This window comes from Carcharodon carcharias, chromosome 13 (genome assembly GCF_017639515.1).
Source record: "Carcharodon carcharias isolate sCarCar2 chromosome 13, sCarCar2.pri, whole genome shotgun sequence".
Taxonomy (NCBI): Eukaryota; Metazoa; Chordata; class Chondrichthyes; order Lamniformes; family Lamnidae; genus Carcharodon; species Carcharodon carcharias.
In genome coordinates, this window is record NC_054479.1 from 18,161,000 (window position 1) to 18,179,784 (window position 18,785).

The 18,785-nt window shown below is 41.1% G+C and overlaps 1 protein-coding gene across 11 annotated transcripts in view; it reads right to left on the bottom strand.

Annotated features, from left to right (window-relative positions):
• git2a (G protein-coupled receptor kinase interacting ArfGAP 2a) overlaps positions 1-18,785 on the bottom strand; it is a 79,372-nt gene that overhangs the window by 31,856 nt on the left and 28,731 nt on the right. For 9 of the 11 annotated variants that reach the window (XM_041202440.1, XM_041202443.1, XM_041202441.1 and 6 more), the window contains exons 7-12: positions 17,005-17,099; positions 15,332-15,377; positions 7,599-7,650; positions 5,951-6,023; positions 2,803-2,900; positions 1,478-1,589 (exon numbers count right to left, since the gene is read on the bottom strand). In XM_041202440.1, the coding sequence (XP_041058374.1) occupies positions 1,478-1,589; positions 2,803-2,900; positions 5,951-6,023; positions 7,599-7,650; positions 15,332-15,377; positions 17,005-17,099 (476 nt within the window). The remainder of the gene's footprint in view (positions 1-1,477; positions 1,590-2,802; positions 2,901-5,950; positions 6,024-7,598; positions 7,651-15,331; positions 15,378-17,004; positions 17,100-18,785) is intronic. The other 2 variants (XM_041202438.1, XM_041202447.1) reach the window with 1 other exon arrangement.

Sequence of the window (18,785 nt, forward strand, 5' to 3'; positions counted from 1 at the left end):
CAACAGATAAAACCGTGCAGCCAGCTTGTCACCTCTGGGAGGGGGTCCTTGATCAAAGGCATTCAGTGCCTGATCGAGGAACTTGACATTGAGAAAAAGGTGAAAGGGAGGGGCCACTGCGAGCCACACCTTGCCCTTGTTACTGACCTCCTTACACTCCTCTGCCAACGACCCCCACTCTGTGAAATCCCCCCTCACCTTACTTGCCTGTGGCCTGGGTCGCTCCACAATCCTGGGGCTCCGATATGTATTGTTTGTGCAGCAGCCAATGCCTCCTGTGGCGCTGCTGAGCACAAGAGCTACCAGTCTCTGAGACTGATGAGACTTCTGCCCCCAGCATCTTGGTTTCAGGGGAAGGCCTGCCACTAGCCTTGGCTTGTGGTTCAGAGGTAGCACGGTTCTCTCGCCAGCTCTCCAGCTAGCAAGCCATACCCACAACGTCTCAACAAAATTCCACCCTATGCCTGTACTCTCAGGTGGACATAAAAGATCTCAGGACACTTTTGCAAAGAAGCACACGTTCTCTCCAGTGTCCTGGCCAATACTTATCCCTCAACCAGCTTCACTAAAACAGATTATCTGGTCATTATCACACTGCTGTTTGTGGGACTTTGCGATGCACAAATTGGCACCCGCGTTTTCTGTATTACAGCAATGACTAAACTTCAAAAAATAAAGTACTTTATTGCTGTAAAGGGCTTTGGGATATCCTGAGGTCGTAATAGGTGCTAAAAATGCAAGTCTTTCTTTCTACCCTAATTTTTTCAACTTTAGTGCTAAACTCCTTTGTCCAGGATTTTCCAATTAAACAGGTAAGTCAACTTGAATTGTTTTTTGAAGGGTATATGATTCCTTCAGAAAATATTCATGATGTTCAGACATAGTATACAGCATTGCCATTTGAAATATATAGCATGCTGCTGAATAAAAAATACAGCATGGTATGGCAAGAATTCCAACAGCAAACTGTTGAATAAAGTCTAAACTGCTATAAAAATAGGTTGAAAATGTCTCATCTGATTTTATTATAAATATGAAAAAACAAGTTAAATTCTAAACAAGGAATAGATAGCTGAAGATAATCACAAAACAAATCTTACTGATACATATGTTTCAACAGTCATTTAAAATTGACTAGATCACGGCTTTCTAAAATTCTCACTTAGCTGCTCTTTTGACAACACACATTTCACAACTTATATGGCATTTTCTTCTCATATTTTGTAGTAACGGCTGTTACAGAATGGGCAGCCAGTACACGCCCTGTCATTGGCAATGATCCACAATAAATGAAAGATGAATAATGATGAAGCTAGCTCTGCTAATTTTTCCAACTGTAACCAGCAACTGATCTTTGGATTTATGATACATGCACAGTGAATGGGGATGGTACATTAGGATTCTGCATTTTAATGCAGACTCCAGTGCAATGCTTTTTAAAAGTCAATATATTTTAAATAAGTAAAAGCACACATACCTTTGGGGCTGGCGATTGGATTCCCTAGTTGTCTCCTTTTGGCATCACTTAAAATATCAATGACTAGGGTGGCAAATTCATGAGCATTAAACCGTGCCAGCTTCTGCCTTCCCTGCGATTTAAAATAATGAGTAAAGTATAGATAAGAGTCCAACTGTGCATATCATCTTAGCAGCACTGATGCTGTGAATGGAGACAGTGATAATCAAAATCTCCAAAACTGAACTTCCTGACTTTACATCATGGAAAAGCAAGTATTAGCTTCCTCTAGGCAACAAATTAAAAATCTAGGACTGGAATTTACCTCCATAAAATGGATGGGCTGCTCCCCAACCTGGACAAAATTTAGGCCCCAATGGCTCGTGTCAGCAATATGATGTTATCGCACCAGTCTCCCAAATTATGGAAGGCGGACAGGCGCATAAATTGGCAGCCTGTCTACCATTTTGAAATCACTAATTATCAACCTATTAAACTTGTTAACAACCAAATCATTCACAATTTTTCATTGCCCGCTCCATTTATTGGGCATTGGACACTAAAAAGTTTGGGACTCTTTTACGCCAGCTATAACGAAGAAACACAAGAGTGTAGAAAAGGCCTGGAACCAGGCACATGGTTGAATGCATCCACAAATTCTGCTGCGGAAGGTGGCATCTTGTGTTTTTTTATGATGACTTTAAAAAAACATTTTTTTTGTGTCAGTAAAAAATTAAAGACTGATTCTGAGAGCAGGAGCCTTTACAATTCTAGGTGTGACCGACTTCCTGTTTGCGGCATAACCCCACTGCTGCATGAGGGGCAGCAGACTCCGTGACTATGAGCTGACTCAGTTGGGCGCAGAGCCATTCTTTGCTCCTCTTATCGGCCTCATTCCTGCTGGACGGCCACTAATTGGCCATCTGAATTGGACATGCTGGGGCAGTGGGAGGAGTGAGCCGACCCCTCAGTTCTGCCTTCCGCACCCCGCCAAGAAACACAAAATCCAGCCCCTTGAAACATGAAAACAACTAAGACAGAGATTAAAAAAATACTCAATACTGAAAATTTGGAATGGAAAATGTTGGTAATATACAGCAGATCCAGTAATATCTGGAAGTAAGTTCATATTTTGCATGGAAACTTTGTAAAACTGACAAGAGTTTCTAAATGCTAATCTGTTCCTTCTCTTTCACAAGCTGATTTATTTGCACAGTATTAAGACTTTTATGATACCAGTAAGCATACGGGTACCAACTGGATTACGTGACAATTCATTAGACTAGCTCCTCCATTTTTACAAGTTTACAGTGCTCGCAGCAACGAAGCATTTACTGAAAACTTGCCTGATTCCTAGTTGATGAGTACTCTGGATTCACAGGAAGGAAGGGAATGACTGTTGTCTCAGTTACCAGGGTGCTGTGGTTCTGAGTTGTCAGCCAAACTGTGCACAGAAAAATATGTTAATTTGAACATTTTTATCCAATACTGTACAAACTATGTAGAAACGCAAGGCAACCATTCCAGCCATGATTTGCCATTGCATCGCAGTGTACAAAAACCAAATCCGGAAGCTGATCCAAGTAGATTCTGTAATTGTAAAGAAGCTGATATATAAACCCATGCTTTCCTTTCTCACACTCTAACACAATTAATGCAAAGAGATACAAAGTATATTGGAATAATTAACTTTTAATCCATCTCTTGTAAGATTTAATGTGATCACCTTTTGATCATGTCACAGAAATTAAAATAACTGTAATAAAGCAGTTTACTTGTGACCTTACATGCTAATGCTGTGCTGCCTTGTGTCCATTATACCTGAATAAAGGTGATATTGTTACAGGCAGGAGGGAGCTTAATTTAAACAGCCCTGATTTCTCCTCTCACCACCTGTCCGTAAATAGAAAGGTGTTTTGATTTTGATTCTCCCTTTATAAGTGGTGGTGCATTTCCCAGCCCCTCAGTTTTGGTGTGATCCAATTTTTTATTAATAACCCCATAGCAACCTCGAAATAGGGTAAACTCAGGGGGATAGTTTATTCACAGACATTCAAACTTGAGAGGAGGGATGCAACATAGCCTCTTTTTCACTCATACCATAGAAGGCGGGGAGAAATAGAGAAAGGAAGATTTATGAGGCAAAGACCACAGAATAAAGAATTATTGTTTCACTTGAGTCCAGAAAGTCCAATGCTGTATTCTTTTAATGGGAGAGGCAGGTAGAGATGAATTTGTCTTGTAGGTACTGGTGCAGAAGTTCCAATACAAACAGTGTAGATGGGGGCGGGCATTCAAACCCTTTCATGAGCTGCTGCTTGCTAGAGGGAAAATGTCAGAAAGTGTGGCAGTACAGCAAAACAGTGTAACTGAGTGTCCCAGCTTTTGGTGGTGGTGGTTTTTTTTGGGGGGGGGGGGGTTTTGCGGGGGAGAGTCATGTGACTACACCTCTCCACTTCAGAATTTGTCAAAGGATGTATATTCTTTTGCCTGGATTCTTAAGATTGCTAATGTTTCAACCATTAAGAATTGCAAAGCAGGTTGCAGGGTCCTTTATCTGAGCAGGCTAGTAGCTCCATTAGTCAGGCCTGGCTCAGGGAACATAGATGGCCTTTGCATAATTCCCTCTGAATTTGATCTCTGCAGCCACAGGAGTGGTTAGCGTCTCTTCAGAGATAACGAGGTGTCAGTTTCTTGGAAATTGTTAGAAAATTCCTTAGTGAGAGATCTTAGCTCCTTGACAGTATCTTTGCTTTCAAGAAAATGCATGGGTGCAATCTAGAAAGCTACTTAAACAATATTATATAAATTCCTAAATTTGCCTGTCTCTCTTAGGTCCTGCTGTCACAATTTAGTAACGCCTTTATAACATTGATAAATAACTTGTGTAACGTGATTATAATAGGTAACACTAATTTAGTCCCTCCAAAATTGTTGCATCGCCATCCAACTCCATTGTTGCAAATGCTGCCCAATTCCAGATTCTACTGGCAGTATCTCCACAGATCAACTTCCCTTCCACCTGAGTCTCTATAAAGCCCATGCTCTTCCACATGTACGTTCTGCCTAGCTCAAAGGGGAAAGGGTGCCCTTTTGTTGTTCCGACAGCCATGCTAACGATGTTATTCTCTATCAATTTTTTATCCCCACCTCTTTCCCACACACACTAGTCCCCCCACACCAAGTTTATGCTGAAAGTGCTATCTTCAAGTATACATAGTGAAATTGGCCAAAAGCAGCCTACATCTTTCAACATTGCCTTGCTGTTGACCCCCAACCCCCACCACACCATCCCTCCCAACCATCCCATTTTCCTGATTCCAATTTTCTTGCTGAGGAAAAACATGGTCTTCTTTATAGCTACTATGACTCCAGCCTCCACTGCTCCTACTAACTTCTATCTTCACAACCTTACTGCTAGTGCCCCATCTCACCACCTCACTAAGTTTGAATCTAATGATTTGTTTTTGACATTTATAAACACTTGAAAGATAAGTTACTGGTTCTCAACTTAAGAGAACCAGCTTCCCTTCTATACTACAATAAAGAATGCTATAAGGGTGTGGGGAAGCACAAAGTCTTGGCAATACTTAGAAGGTTGAGATAACATGATCAGACGAAAATGGGCAAAATAGAGCATAAATATATGCACAGCATTAGTAGGCTCAGGATCAGTGCATCTCAGACCCTTAATCACTTTATAATTATGATTCCCTGCCTACCGCTGGGCACAAACTTTAATTGCCTTATTTCATAATATGGCAATGAGTGGAATAGGGAGTTGGCAAATGGCGAAACAGGAGGTGCCGAAAGGGAGAAGCAACAATATCACACAGAGAGACTGTTGCACCGATTTACTGTGAGCAATCAACTTGGAGATATTCTCTCTCACTCACATATCCATTCCTGGCATTCTGGCCCAGTATTCTTTCCATAACCAGCAAAATAGGTTAAATCATTCATCTTGTTGTGGCTTATTACATAAAATGGTTGTTGCATTTGCTTAGATAGCCAAAGGCAGCTCATTTCAAACTAATCCATTGCATGCAAAGTGCTTCAAGATATTTTAAGATTTGTGATTATGTACAATATAAATAAGATTGGTCAAAGAACAAAACAAAGTACCTTAATTTAATTCTAGTTAATCCTGAAAAGGGACATGATCTGTTAGTGCCTCTCAATCAAATCTGGCTTCCTAACCCATCAATCCAGCTAAAACTGGCAAACTCACCTTCCAGGATTCAAGCTTGAAGTAAAGGTTAATTAAAAATTGAAGGTTCTAATTTGAGAAGCTTAAGATCTAGTATCATTCTTACTGGGTTATTTCCCCACAACTTTCATGTGCTGTGCTATGAGAAAAACCTGCAAATGTTAAAAAAGAGGTAAGGGCAATTTTTAAAAAAACTATTTAAAGCAGAATTCTCCTTTCAGAACAGGAAGCACGGTTTCTAGAATATCACAATATTGGCTTATGCTTCACAGCTGAATCCTCACCTGCATCAGTCTCCCTTCGATCTACTTCATCATATACATCCATAGCTAGCTCCTCAAATAAGTGATTACTTAACTAGAAATAGGAGCAGAAAGAGCATTTTAAATTACTTTGGGGAAAAAATGCAACTGAAGTGCAACTACATAAACCATTCATTGTACTTGGAGAATGTTTAAGATGCTGCTTAATATATATTCAAAATTAAACCCAAGAAAGGCAGTTTGAAAAAAACTAGGAAAAGGAATTATGAACTAAATGAAAGAACTGCATGTATTGCATTAAAAAAAGCACGAGGGCCTTAACTCCTTCCAGTTCACTTTTCTCCCCAAGAAATACCAAAAAGAAATCGCAAGGCTGAAATCTTCCTGTTTGGTTCCCAAAAATATCTCCATACCTTTCTCTCCCTCTTGCTTCTTTCTTGAGTACAACCTAAATGAATAAAGGTGTTTGTGTGACTTCTAACCTGAAGAGCAATACCAATGGTAGCCTTGCTGCCAATAATGCCATATATGCTGGGATGGTCAAATGGTAAGAGGCATGTTAAATAGCAGAAATGGTTAAGGGAGATTGTGCTTGGATGGTGACCAATCTGACCATCCTATATGGGGGCTCAAATTTAGGGCTACAGAAATGGAAAATCCTCAGACCCCAGTCGCAAAAGTGTATACTGCTACACCACAAGGTGAAGGAGCCTCAAAGATTTTGTGTTAAGCCACGAAGGTTGCATTTTAAGATTGTTAACCACTGTCTTAGCAGCACAAATCGAGGGATGTGTATTAATGGCTCAGTGCAAACTAATTTCACTTAAAACCATTTTCTTTTTCTCTTGGATGAGTACAGCTCCCCCACAAAGGCTGTCCAAGTGGTGAACTAACAGATGTGGTGATGGTGGAACTATCCCTGCAGACTTCAATGCAAGTAGTTAGCTGCCTGGGGAACATTCCAACTGACTCTTTGAGATTGAACTCATCACCCCACATGGGGAAAAGGCTGGAAAAGGTGAAAAAGGTGACATCAACAATTCCTGCCTCCTACCAGTGAAGCCAAACCCTTGAACCATGAGTATAAGCCAGTTTTTACACTTTGGCAAGAGCTAGATGGTTCTGTGGAAAAAGGGAGAGGTGAATGGTGATGTTATTTTCAAATACACAATTCTACATTCCTATCTTGTTTGAAATTGTTCAGGAAGAAGTTGAAACCCTTCTATTCAGGTTTTCACATTATGGACAAGTAAAAGGACAATAATGTAACGCTATTATGATCAATGTGGCACCAGCAACAGGCAAACTAATCAGGCCGAATGGGAAATGCAGCAATAAAACTGCACATATTACTTAGTTTACAGTTAGAAGATACTTGTATAGTTCTTGCTGTGTAATGTGTAAATTACACATTTAACATAATTTTTCTAGGATCTATTTGCACTTTTTGGGAACTTGATCTGTAGGATATTGAGTGCAATATGAATGAGGTTGTGTAGTTCTTGATGAATAATGAACACAGGAAACCAAATCGTGCCAAGTATACATGTAATAGGCATTTTACTATAATCTTTTTATGGCTAGGATTCAAATTCAGGATTTTTTTGGCCAGACTTGTATTCTGCCACAAGACAGTTAAGGCTGCAAGAGTCCAAGAAAAAAAACTTACCGACTGCAATTTTTTCTTTGCTGCTTTCGCTAGTTCTGACAAATCTAAACTGCTAAAGATAGAAGGTAAAGAGCACCATAATTAATGAAGTAACATAAACACTAAGCAGTATTTTATTTTTAACGGCTTTCAACGATATCGATTTCTAAACTAGTGCAGCCAGCAAATTTTGGCATTGGTTAAGTCATGAAGCCTTTTAAATGAAATGGGCATTACTTAAGATAAAAATAAGGTGGTACTCCCAGATGGTTCCGCATACAAGTTCACAACCTGGTCTGGTATTGAGTCACAGACTAGGAACATCCCAGGTTAGATCCTTTGTCCTCTGCTCTATTAGCTTACTTCTGCTGGAGCAGCTGTGCAGTGCTCCATTCTTTGAATTGTATCCTGGTATAAATTCCAGTGTCTTTTTGAAAGGGCAGAGAGAAGTCCTTTGGCATAGACCCAATTCTTCCTCCCAAATCAAATTCAACAATTTCACAAGAATGCAATGTTTTCCTTTATTACTCAGTTAGGAAACCCAACATTGGCACAATATTTAATGGTCTTCAATGCTGAGGTTTGGTGTCTTGATGGATATGATGACCTGTGATCCCATGAAGTTACATAAGGCCACGCAGGACGGAGTCACTCATAATATAGGCTGCAGGAAGGAGTACTTGTAACATTACAATATTTGAGTTTTTTAAAAAAAAACGAGCATTAGAGCACGCATTACACTGATCTTCAACGATCAGGCCTAAAAGTAGCTATTTTATTATGCATTACTTACAGGTGCCTTTTATCCCAAGAGTTGCATTCAAGAAAGAAGTTCATAGATATTTATTGATTAGGCTATCCAATAAGATTACAAACACTTAATAAAATGGCTGAAGCACCAACAGCATGAAATCAAATTTACACAGCGATCATCGATTAATTTTGAATAACTCCTGCAAACTGTATAGATCTCTTTCACCATAAAAATGTAATTCAGGCTCATTATTCAGCTGGTAAGTACAACATCTAGCAGGAATTGAGCAATAACTAAGGAATAATGACGAATCTTTGGTCATTAGCCTGCGTCAAACCATTGGATCTTGACTAGGGTTGTATGTTGCAATTGGCTTCAAAGCCTTACAAGCAAGAGGAGAGAAAAAAAAATCAGCCAGGGCCCCATTCCCATCAATGATTACTGGACAGTGGATGAAGACAAGCTCAAGAGAGTCTATGGTGCTTTTAGCAGCCAAATAGTTCATGAACAAACTCTCTAAATCATATGAATGACCATTTGCTGAGGTACCAGAGGATTGCTGATAGTTGTGATACTGCACCCTAGCAGAAATCTGGGAAAGGAGGAAGAGAGAATACAATTGAGTATATACATATTCATACAGGTAGGAGTGCAACAATTAACGGTAGTTCTCATTAAAATCTTCCTTCCTGTCAGCTTACAACAATTTGTGAAATCATCCCACCACAAGTGGCAGAGAGCATTTGGCTCTGGGTGGTACCATTTGAATGGGAGGGTTTATCCCAGCCCAAAAAGGGAAAGAACTGTACAAAACCTCAGAATGTGTCCAAAGAAAATGAAAGGATCAGTGTACACATGACACATTCCACAATTATAGAATTTTTAAAAATTCATTCACGGGATGTGGGCTTCGCTGGCTGGGCCAGCATTTATTGCCCATCCCTAGTTGCCCTTGCAAAGATGGTGGTGAGCTGCCTTCTTGAACTGTGGCAGTCCACGTGGTGTAGGTACACCCACAGTGCTGTTAGGAAGGGAGTTCCAGGATTTTGACCCAGTGACAATGAAGGAACGACGATATATTTCCAAGTCAGGATGGTGAGTTACTTGGAGGGGAAACTTCCAGGTGGTGGTATTCCCATCTATCTGTTGCCCTTATCCTTCTAGACGGTAGCGGTCATGGGTTTGGAAGGGAGCCTTGGTGAATTCTTGCAGTGCATCTTGTCAATGGTACACATTGCTGCTACTGTGTGTTGGTTGTGGAGGGAGTGAATGTCTGTGGATTTGGTGCCAATCAAGCAGGCTGCTTTGTCCTGGATGGTGTCAAGCTTCTTGGGTGTTGTGGGAGCTGCACTCATCCAGGCAAGTGGGGAGTATTCCATCACACTCCTGATTTGAGCCTTGTAGATGGTGGACAGGCTTTGGGGAGTCAGGAGGCGAGTAACTCATCGCACGATTCCTAGCATCTGACCTGTTCTTGTGGCCACAGTATTTATGTGGCTAGTCCAGTTCAGTTTCTGGTCAATGATAACCCCCAGGATGTTGATCGTGGGCAATTCAGTGATGGTAATGCCGTTGAACATCAAGAGGCAATGGCTGGATTCTCTCTTGTTGGAGATGGTCATTGCCTGACACTTGTGTGGTGCGAACATTACTTGCCACTTGTCAGCCCAAGCCTGGTATTGTACAGGTCTTGCTGCATTTGGACATGGACTGCTTCAGTATGTGAAGAATCGCAAATGGTGATCATTGTGCAATCATCAGTCAACATCCCCACTTCTGACCTTATGATGGAAGGAAGGTCATTGATGAAGCAGCTGAAGTTGGTTGGGCCGAGGACATTACCATGAGGAACTCCCGCAGTGATGTCCTGGAGCTGAAATAATGGACCTCCAACAACCATAACTATCTTCCTTTGTGCTAAGTATGACTTCAACCAGTGGAGAGTTTACCCCCTGAATCCCATTGACTCCAGTTTTGCTCAGGCTCCTTGATGCCACACTCAGTTAAATGCGGCCTTGATGTCAAGGGCAGTCACTCTCACCTCACCTTGGGAGTTCAGCTCTTTTGTCCATGTTTGAACCAAGGCTATAATGAGGTCAGGAGCTGAGTGGCCTTGACGGAACCCAAACTGGGCATCAGTGAGCAGGTTTTTGTTAAGCAAGTGCTGCTTGATAGAGCTGTTGATGACCCCTTCCATTACTTTACTGATGGAGAGTAGACTGATGGGGCGGTAATTGGCCAGGTTGGATTTGTCCTGCTTTTTGTATACAGGACATACCTTGACAATTTTCCACACAATTGGGTAGATGCCAGTGTTGTAGCTGTCCTGGAACAGCTTGGCTAGGGGCGGGGCAAGTTTTGGAGCACAAGTCTTCAGTACTATTGCTGGAATATTGTCAGGGCCCTTAGCCTTTGCAGTATCCAATGCCTTCAGCCATTTTTTGATATAACGTGGAGTTAATCGAATTGGCTGAAGACTGGCATCTTTGATGCTGGGGACCTCTGGAGGAGACTGAGATGGATCATCTACTAGGCACTCTGGCTGAAGATTGTAACAAATGCTTCAGCCTTATCTTTTACACTGATGGGCTGGGCTCCTCCATCATTGAGGTTGGGGATGTTTGTGGAGCCTCCTCCTCCAGTAAGTTGTTTAATTGTCCACTGCCATTCACAACTGGATATGGCAGGCCTGCAGATCTTAGATCTGATCCATTGGTTGTGGGGTTGCTTAGCTCTGTCCATCACTTGCTGTTAATGCTGTTTGGCATGCAAATAGTTCTGTGTTGTAGCTTCACCAGGTGCACGGTGCTGTTACTGGTATGCCCTCCTGCACTCCTCATTGAACCACAGTTGATCCCCTGGCTTGACAGTAATGATAGAGTGGGGGATATGCCAGGCCATGAGGTTGTAGATTGTGTTCAAGTACAATTCTGCTACTGCTGATAGCCCACCGTGCTTCATGGATGCCCAGTCTTGAGTTGCTAGATTTGTTCGAAATCTATCCCATTTAGCATGGTAGTTGTGCCACACAAGACGAAGGACTTCGTCTCCACCCGAACTGTGCACTGTCACTCCTACCGATACTATCATGGACAGGTGCATCTGTGGTAGGCATTTTGGTGAGGATGAGGTCAAGTATGTCTTTCCCTCTTGTTGATTCCCTCACCACCTGCCGCAGACCAAGTCTAGCAGCCATGTCATTTAGGACTCGGCCAGCAGTGATGCTACAGAGCTACTCTTGGTGATGGATTGAAGACGCCACCCAGAGAACATTCTGTGCCCTTGCCATCCTCAGTGCTTCGTCCAAGTGGTGTTCAACATGGAGAAGCACTGATTCATCAGCTGAGGGAGGGCGGTACGTAGTAATCACCGGGTTTCCTTGTTCATGTTTGACCTGATACCATGAGACTTCATGGGGTCCACAGTCAATGTTGAGGGCTCCCAAGGCAACTCCGTCCCAACTGCATACCACTGTGTCACCACCTCTGCTGGGTCTGTCCTGCCAGTGGGACAGTTGATGGTGGGTGTCTGGGATATTATCTGTAAGATATGATTCCATGAGGATGACTATGACAGGCTATTGCTTGACTAGTCTATGAGGCTACTCTCCCAATTTTGGCACTAGCCCAGAGATGTTAGTAAGAAGGACTTTGCAGGGTCAAAAGGGCTGAGACTGCCATTGCTGTTTTCAGTGCCTAGGTTGATGCTGGGTGTTCCGTCCAGTTTCATTTTGTCAGGGAGACATTTCTATTTTGTTCAGTGAATTTCTTTCAGTCTCTTTTCTATAAAATTTCGATATACATTAACCCCAAAAGTAATGCAACAGGCACTACTGTATTTGGCTCTTTCTTCCTCAGCTTTGCACTTGAGGTGTATGAACTCAATAATCCAGCAGGTGGCAGCCAATGGTGTTTATTTAATTCAGTGAAAGAATAGAACTAACATGGTTCACAGGGGTTAAGTGCATCAAAATAAAAGCACTAAGATACTGTGGGAAACACCCTGAAGTGTAACTCAAAGCAAAACTATATTAATTTATGACAATGAACAGAGACACAAATATTTAATATCCAGAAGCAGGGAAAATGCTACAGTCTATTATAAAGGCTGTGATAACAGGACACTTAGAAAATATCAATGGGATTAGACAAAGTCAACATGGATTTATGAAAGGGATATCATGTTTAGCAAACCGACTGGATTTTCAGAAAGCTTTTGATAAAGTCCCAAATAAGAGGGTAGTGTGTAAAATTAAAGGGATTCGGGTAATATATTGGCATGGATTGAGCATTGGCTAGAGACAGGAAGCAGGGAGTAGGAATAAATGGGTCTTTTTCAGAGTGGCAGGCGGTGACTAGTGGGGTACCAAAGGGATCAGTGCTTTGGATTAGGGAATCATATGTAATATTTCCAAGTTTGCTGATGACACAAAACTTGGTGGGAATGTGAGCAGTGAGGGGGCTTGTTAAGAGGCTTCAAGATGACTTAGACAGGTTGAGTGAGTGGGCAAATACATAGCAGATGCAGTATAATGTGGATAAGTGTGAAGTTATCCACTTCGGTAGGAAAAACAGAATGGCAGAGTATTGTTTAAATGGTGATAGATTTGGAAATGTTGATGTACAAAGGAACTTGGGTGTCCTTGTGCACCAATCACTGAAAGCAAGCATGCAGGCATAGCAAGCAGATAAGGAGACAAATGGTATGTCGGCCTTTGTTGCAAGAGGACTTGAATACAAGAGCAAGGATGTCTTACTGCAGCTGTACAGGACTTTGGCGAGACCACACCTGGATTAGTGTGTGCAGTTTTGGTCTCCTTACCTAAGAAAGGATATACTCACCATAGAGGGAGTGCAACAAAGGTTCGCCACACTGATTCCTGGGATGGCATGATTGCTGTATGAGGAGAGATTGGGCCAACTAGGCCTGTATTCACTGGAGTTTAGAAGAATGAGAGGGGATCTCATTGAAACTACAAACTTCTGGCAGGGATGGACAGACTGGATGCAGGGATGATGTTTCCTCTGGCTGGGGGGGGGGGGGGGGGGGGGGTGTCTAAAACAAGGGGCCACAGTACAGTCTCAGGATACAGGGTAGGCTATTTAGATCTGAGATGAGGAGAAGCTTCTTCACTCAGAGGGTGAAGAACCACCTGTGGAATTCTCTACCACAGAAGGCTGTGGAGGCCAAGGCACTGAATATGGTTAAAAAAGAAATAGAGAGATTTCTGGACTCTAAAGGCATCAAAGGGTATGTGGAGAGAATAGGAGTATGGCGTTGAGATAGAGGATCAGCCACGATCATACTGAATGGCGGAGCAGACTTAAATGGCTGAATGACCTGCTCCTCCTCCTATTTTCTATGTTTGGGAATTTTCAGTTTCAATATAGTGCACGTGCACCACAGCCACATTTTTTAAGAACTACAAGCACGTTCCCCGATCCAAAACATGATCTTCAACTGCGCAAAATCCCAAGCTTTGCACATATCGATGAGTGAATTGCCAATTTGATAAAGCAAAACGCACACCTTTGCCAGTTATTTTCCCAGCAGTAAATTTCATTCATACTAATGGTTTTTGTCACACTGAACTTGTGGAATCAAGGAAAAGTGCACAGCTTATGGGAGCAATCTTCACTTAGTTAGAGCTTCCAACTTTAGTCATCTTTAACCATTTACATCTCCTATGGATTGATTTTTGTTTCGTTTCTTGACCCATTATCACCCCATCGTCCTTTTGCCTTCCCGTTTTTGTCGTTTCATCACTCCTGCACTTGACCTTATCCTTCTTTTCTTGCCTGCACACCCTTCATATCTCTCTTTCCACTGGCCCTATATTTGCTTAAAAACAGTTAATCTCCAACATGTTCCACTTCTGATGAAGGTTCATCAAAATGAAAGGTTAAGTGAGCTTCTCTGTCCACAGATGCCACTTGGCCTGCTGGGTATTTGTCAGTGCATTCCTTTTTATTTTAAAATTTGAGCATCTGCAGTATTTTGAATCAAGATCAAGAATAGTGTTTAAATAAATAATGTGGATGCTAGAGGCCTGGGAATATTTGGATAAGAGTGTGTAGGTGTAATTCAGTCTTCATTTTGAAGATATTTTGTCCTTAACTTTATATTGCCATCATAAATTCCAATCAGCACATTTATGATGGAAACTGAGTTACCTTGTCACAGTGCAATTACATTTTCTGCCAAGTCGTGGTGCTGTAACATCTCTACTGGGAAAGGTGGAAATACAAAAGCAAAATACTACAGATACAAACAAAAACAGAAAATGCTGGAAATGCTCAGCAGGTCAGGCAGAATCCGTGGAGTGGGAAACAGTCAATGTTTCAGGCTGATGACCATTAATCAGAAGTTAGGGAGATTAGGAGAAAAACTTGTAAGTGCAGGTGAAAAGTGGGGAGGAAGGGAGGAATGAACAATAGGGAAGGGTTATGATTGGGCAGGACTCACTGAATAACAGAAGAACTGATGCTACAAGACAAAGATGGCGGTGGTGGGTGGATAAACTAATAGGACAAGTAAATAATCAAAAATTGGGTCTAGAAGAGCAGCAGGGTATACTTATAGCCTGACAAAGATTAAATACGGATGTAGGAATTTATTATCGGAAAACTTAACAGGGTGTACACACAGATGCCAGATATATAACATTATATATTCTGGCCTTATAACTTCACTGCTTGCTGCAAGGCTTTATGCTATACACAAACAGCTGCAACCCTTAAACTACAGTCACCACCACTTCTGGTGAGCTTGCAATGTTGAAGGTGAATTATCTTTTAGAGGCACCAAAACCATCCTTGCTAGCCAAGAACTGTCAGCAATGAACCTAGTTTGCGCACACACACTTTAAAAAAATTCATTCATGTGATGCAGGTAACACTGACAAGGCCAGCGTTTATTATCCATCTGTGATTTCCCTTGAGAAGGCAACCAAGCATAAATTTCAACTTTGCCATAATAAACAAAAATCTTTCCGCCTCACCTATCTGCCATCTGTGGAATTATGAAGTGCTGCCCATTCTTGTGATCTGGAATGGAAGGAGATAGTTGAGTTGCAGTACAGTTTAAACAAAGCATGCAAGTACAATAATTTTGAGCATAAATGGCAAATCATGAAAAGCAAAAAACAAATAACCCATTCAGATGCGGTCAATCTCACCAGATTTTATGCTTAGTCTAGATTGGGGGGACATGCGCACAGGGCTCGAAACACACAGGCATCATTATCATCTATGATCTGAAATTGCTAACGAGGAAGGCAAGTTATCCCATAGAGCACAATATAAACACTTCAAGGGAGCTTAAAATTGAACTTTGAGAAATACATCATTCGATATTGACTAGTTTTAACAGCTGGCATGCAATCAATGCTGCGCATTACACCATTTCAGGGGTCACAATGCTTTGAAGATGAATGCCAAATAATGAAGAGCAATAGGAAAGAGTACATGCAACAAATTCAGGAAGGTCTAACTTTGTGGCAGTCTTAAATACAAAATCTGATGGAGGACCTGCCGATCTTGTATTTTTCTTTACAGTTATGTGTCTGTCCAGTAAGATCAGAACCAGAATCAACAATTCAATGGGCACCTCTACCCAGCAGGCATCACTGGACATGGCATACAACAAGCACACAAAGAGGAACCTTAACTTAAAGTTATTACACTTGTAAGCACAAGTCAAGCTACTCCCAAAACCACAAATGCAATGGAAATTCCAAACCCATTATGCATTTCTGTGCCAAGTTGGTTTAATAGCAGTTACACGCAACCTGCTCAGCGTATGCAAACATAAAGATACATTCAACAAAGCGTTAACATAGAAAAAATACATTTATGAACATTCAAATACAGACAAAACACATCACTATGAATTGCAGAACATTCAAGTATGGACAAAACATACCACAATGAATGGTAAGAAACAAGACTATCTCATTGGCTGATATCCCTGCAGCACATTGACAAAATTGTGTAAATGGAGAGCGTTCACAGAGGAAACCCTTAAATTGTACATACTATCTGGCCTCAGCTGCGAAGAAGGTGTTGCATCGTACATATCTAATAAACAAGGGCTTCATGTTCATAACATTTATTCCCTAGTGTGCCTTTCATCAGAACAATTAAAACTGGAAGCCCACTTTTCACATGGGACTGAAGATAACTCATCCGTCTCTCAATTTGTACAGTTTCAAACTTTGAAGTTGAATAATTAATTCTCTCCTGAGCGCTGTTTTAGATTCTCGATCAGTGGCACTTGTAACATAGTTTCAAGAAAGGAGGAAGAGAAAACAGGGAACGACAGGCCAGTTAGTCATTGGGAAAGTGCTGGAATCTATCATTAAGGAAGTCTTAACAATGCACTTAGAAAAAACATAGTATGATTATAACAAGTCAACATGGCTTTACAAAAGGGAAACCCTATTTGACAAATTTATTAGTTCTTTGAAAATGTAGCTGGTAGAAAGATAAAGAGAACCTGTTGATGTGGTATACTTGGATTTCCAAAAGACATTTGATAAGGTGCCACACAAAAGGTTTATACATGTCTGGGAGCAACCTTGAGCAAAATATTGGTTAGAATCACACATCTCAACAAAACATTAGCAAGCAACATTGCCATCTAGAATTTCCAATACTCTTCTTTCACACCCACCTGGTTTCCTTCCACAGAGAAAGAAGGCTAGTCTGTCAGTGAGTTCATATTGGATCTCTACTAAACGCTCTGCTAGCTCATGATGTCCTGCTTGCCTACAAAACAAAGATAACATTTTTATGTCAAGATAACTGCAATGAAAAGGAGAAATAGTCAAGAGATTTTTGGATCTCCAAACATTACAAGACATGAAGTGAAATGAAGTTAAAAGTGGAAGATATATTGTGCATATTTAGCAACCCCAGTACCAACTAGTGGAATTATTACAACAAACACAATGGCACTTATATGCATCGTTTACAGCTCTCATTCTTACATGGCTGCACTGTATGAACAGAATCCACATTATTCAAACCAATGATTTGATAGAGGTGTTCAAAATTATAAGTGGTTTTTATAGAGTAAATAGGGAGAAATTGTTTTCACTAAGAAGGATCAGCAACCAGAGGATATAGATTCAAATTAATTAGCAAAAGAACCATAAGAGGAGATGAGGAGATATTTTTTATGCAGCGGGTTATCATGATCTGGAAAGCACTTATTTATACTTGAAGGGGAAACACTGTATTCCCTTTTGCCAGAGAATCAGTCCCCCCCTTTATTTTATATGGTCAAAGAAATCCTCCCTTGAAACAATCAAAATACCAAAGCACTTTACAAATTCACCAGACTGGAGAGATTTACAGTGCATTAAAAGGGTTGAAAGATTGGAAAGAATACAACATGATATGGAATATTTGGATTGTTTTGGTGGATTACTAAAGGATAGCTGATTGTTACAAGACTATCTGAACTTCTGATGACTATGTGAACCATTTGAATTTCATTGTCAGTGTCTACAGCATCAAAACACCTGGTATACACCCTGATACCGAAAAAGCTCTCTATCTTGCTATCTCTCACCCAACTTCACAAAAACTTCTCAAAGCCTACCTCTTTGACTATCTCTTTAGTCACCTTCCCTGAAGCTTCTACCACTGTTCAGCATACAATGTCCAATTCAGGCATAACACTTTAGAAAGGATGTGAAGGCATTCCAGAGGATGCAGAAAAGATTTCCAAGAATGATTCCAGGGCTGAAGGACTTCAGTTACAGAATTGTTACCGCACAGGAGGCCGCCATTTGGCCCATCGTGTCTCCACCGGCTCTACAAATGAGCAACTCACTAAGTGTCATTTCCCTGCCTTCTCCCTGTAACACTGCATGTCCTTCCTTTACAGGTAACAGTCTAATTCCCTTTTCAACCTTCAGTTCAATTCAACCTGCCACCACCATACACTCGGGCAATGCATTCCGAATCCTAACCGCTTGCTGTGTGAAGAAAAAATTCCTATTACTTTTGCTTCTTTTACTAATTATTATAAATTTGTGCCTTCTCCGTCTCAATCCTTTCACAAGTGGGAACAGTTTCTCCCTATCTGTCCCTCTACTCTGTCAAGACCCCTCATGACGTTGAATACCTCTATCAAAACTCCTGTCAATTCTCTTTTCTCTAAGGAAAACAGTTCTAACTTCTCCAATCTATCTTCATAACTGAAATTCCTCATCCAGGAATGATTTCTCGTGAATCTTTTCTGCACCCTCCCTAATGCCTTCACCTCCTTCCTAAAGTGCAGCACCTAGAATTGTTATATGGATACACTGGAGAAACTGAGGCTGTTCTGCTTAAAATCTGACAATGTCGATAGGGAGAAACTGTTCCCGTTGGCGGAAGGGAATTGGATAATTATTTGAACAGAAATAGCTTGCGCGTTTATGCAAGAGAAAAGGCAGGGAGTTG